Source organism: Penaeus vannamei, chromosome 22 (assembly GCF_042767895.1).
Source record: "Penaeus vannamei isolate JL-2024 chromosome 22, ASM4276789v1, whole genome shotgun sequence".
NCBI lineage: Eukaryota > Metazoa > Arthropoda > Malacostraca > Decapoda > Penaeidae > Penaeus > Penaeus vannamei.
Genome location: NC_091570.1, coordinates 13,015,076 through 13,017,575, shown reverse-complemented (window position 1 = coordinate 13,017,575; position 2,500 = coordinate 13,015,076). Strand labels below are relative to the sequence as shown.

Sequence of the window (2,500 nt, the reverse complement as noted above, 5' to 3'; positions counted from 1 at the left end):
CCTTGTGGCTTCAAAAAGTTTTCATTACTAGGTCTTCTCGCTGAGTGATGTGAACCACCCCAACATGATACCATGATATTTAGAACTCATTTGTTTCATGTTAAGGCACTGTGGAGGTGCAAAGATGAAGGGAGAAGGGGAAGGGAGATGAGGGGAAGTGTGAAAAGAGATGGGGAAAATAGATGTCACTGAAACATAATATACTGTGATGTCATAGGCCCAGGGATATTGCTTGTGGGATGCAAAAATATAGTGTGATCTGATTGCCTAACAATCTGTGTTAAAGGGGGACATTAAGTCCCATAAATTAATCATTTGCTAGCTCATATATGGCATCTACTGTTATCTCCTGGTAACTTTCTATTCATTCCCTATGTGTCTATATCAAATATCTGTGTAATTCTAACATGCTTCTAGGTACACCTCCAGTGAGGACAGCAATGGACTGCTACTTCAACCTCAGTCAACCAGTAAGTAGCCATGATATCACTCTCTTGGTTGTGGAAAGATTTTTTTCCCCTCTTGTCTGGTGCACCTATGGCCTCTACACAGAATGGTATGACTGATTGCTGGACAAGTACTGACAAGGGATATCTGCTAAGGGTCCACTCAACAGCAGCTTTGGATTATATATTTCAATAGGGCACTGTGTTTGATTCAGATAAGGTTTTTGTGAGACAGCGGGAGCAAAATGCTCTTGGGACCCAGTAGTTATAAATATCTATATCTATATACTCTAAAATTTGAAAATCTAATGTCAATCTGTAAGCCAATAAAAAAAATAATGTATATTTCACACTTTTTAAACCAAAAAATCAACTAAAGTGAACTCCCTTCAATCACTTCATGGAAACATCAAATCAGATGTCTAATAGAGACCTCAGAATATATAAAATCAATCAAAAGACACAAGAAACAGGCCCTTGAGTGAGTACCTGAAATTTAACAGGAGCCTATGGGTTAACAAATATACAGCATGATACACAGCCTATGAAGAACGTATAGATTACTTGTTTTTTAGCATAATTTTTTTTTTTTGTATGAAATAATGCAACTATATCTAGTATACAGACATGATTTCATCTATTTACCATGGTTACATGTTGCTGCCAATTGAATGGCATTTCCACCAGCACCACAAAAGGCATCTACAACCACATCACACCTGCATCGGTATGCATGATGGATAGCAATTGTTTCTGGAGTTACAGAAAACCATGATTCTGAAATACAAACACTAGTTAATCAATCATCAAAATGCTGTATAATTTAATTTAAATAATATTAATAGCAATAATGATAAAATTTAAAAATTTCTGTGTAAAAAAAAAATAATAAAAAAAATAAAGGAATGGAGAAAGGTAGGAAATTATCTGACTCCATGGTGACTAAGGTCTTCAGAATCTCTCTATTTAAACAAAACTGACAAAACAAAACTACAATGTAACTGGCAATGATAATCTACTTAATACACAAGTTCACATTATGTAACTGGCAATGATAATCTACTTAATACACAAGTTCACATTAATGCCTTTATTTTAATTGGCAAACTAATCATATATATTTGATCTCCTTATTCAATTTCTTGCAGTTGAAAAGTCTTGCTATAATATTAATACCAGCTTTCTTAAAAAATACATCCCACAATCCCTATGGTGATATTGCCTTGTCATTCACTTTCTATGATAAATAAAAAATCAACCCCTAAGCTATCCCTTTGGCTTTCAACCTGTATATTGTGATTTCCCTATAAGTATATCATATAGTATCTTGCTGGTGTGTCTTTCTTACCTTTGAAATTATGGCTTTTAAAGTCAAAAACACTGGGAAAATAACAAAAGTTAACCCAAGTTAGCCTTACCGTAAGCTCCTCATCAATTAAAGTTTATTAAGTCTTTTTATAGAGTAACTTAGATTAGTCTATATATTTCCAGGGGAATATCACAACTATATACATGAATTTCAGTTGTATTTCTATATGAATGATATAGCTGGTGCATTGCAGAAATCTAGGATACATTTTTAGTGTGTTACAAGACTGCAGAAGGTTGAAAATCACTGAGATATCTGAAAGTTTTATGCTCACCTGTATCTAATTTAATTCCCTTGTCATATTTCAGGAACAAACGATATCTCTGAACCCAGTATTTATGCACAGCTTCTGGTACATCTGATGGACTGATAGCTACGACTTTGTACATAATCCGGGTATGTTCTTGTGTCAGCTGATCCCATATTTCCTCCTCAGTACAATTATATTCCTGTAGTTATAAGAGGTAACTCCATCTGTGACCAAATTAGTTTATTTAAAATTATAAAATCATATACTCATAGACTTGATATCCTGAATATTTTTGTTTTTGTCCATTGTTAATCTTCTACTTATCAAATGAGCACTCACCATATCTGCTGGCATGTATACAGAAGTGCTAATGGTTTCATCAATGTTTGGATTTCCATCCTCATCAAAAGTTATATGAGTTCTTTTTGATGGTTC

The 2,500-nt window shown here is 34.0% G+C and overlaps 1 protein-coding gene across 3 annotated transcripts in view; it reads right to left on the bottom strand.

The window, feature by feature from the left end:
* Window positions 1-2,500, bottom strand: part of Tgs1 (Trimethylguanosine synthase 1) — a 31,749-nt gene that overhangs the window by 2,238 nt on the left and 27,011 nt on the right. For all 3 annotated transcript variants that reach the window (XM_070136617.1, XM_027354888.2, XM_070136616.1), the window contains exons 9-11: window positions 2,405-2,500; window positions 2,090-2,264; window positions 1,092-1,223 (exon numbers count right to left, since the gene is read on the bottom strand). The exon at window positions 2,405-2,500 is cut by the window's right edge and continues 12 nt beyond it. In XM_070136617.1, coding sequence (XP_069992718.1) covers window positions 1,092-1,223; window positions 2,090-2,264; window positions 2,405-2,500 — 403 coding nt within the window. The remainder of the gene's footprint in view (window positions 1-1,091; window positions 1,224-2,089; window positions 2,265-2,404) is intronic.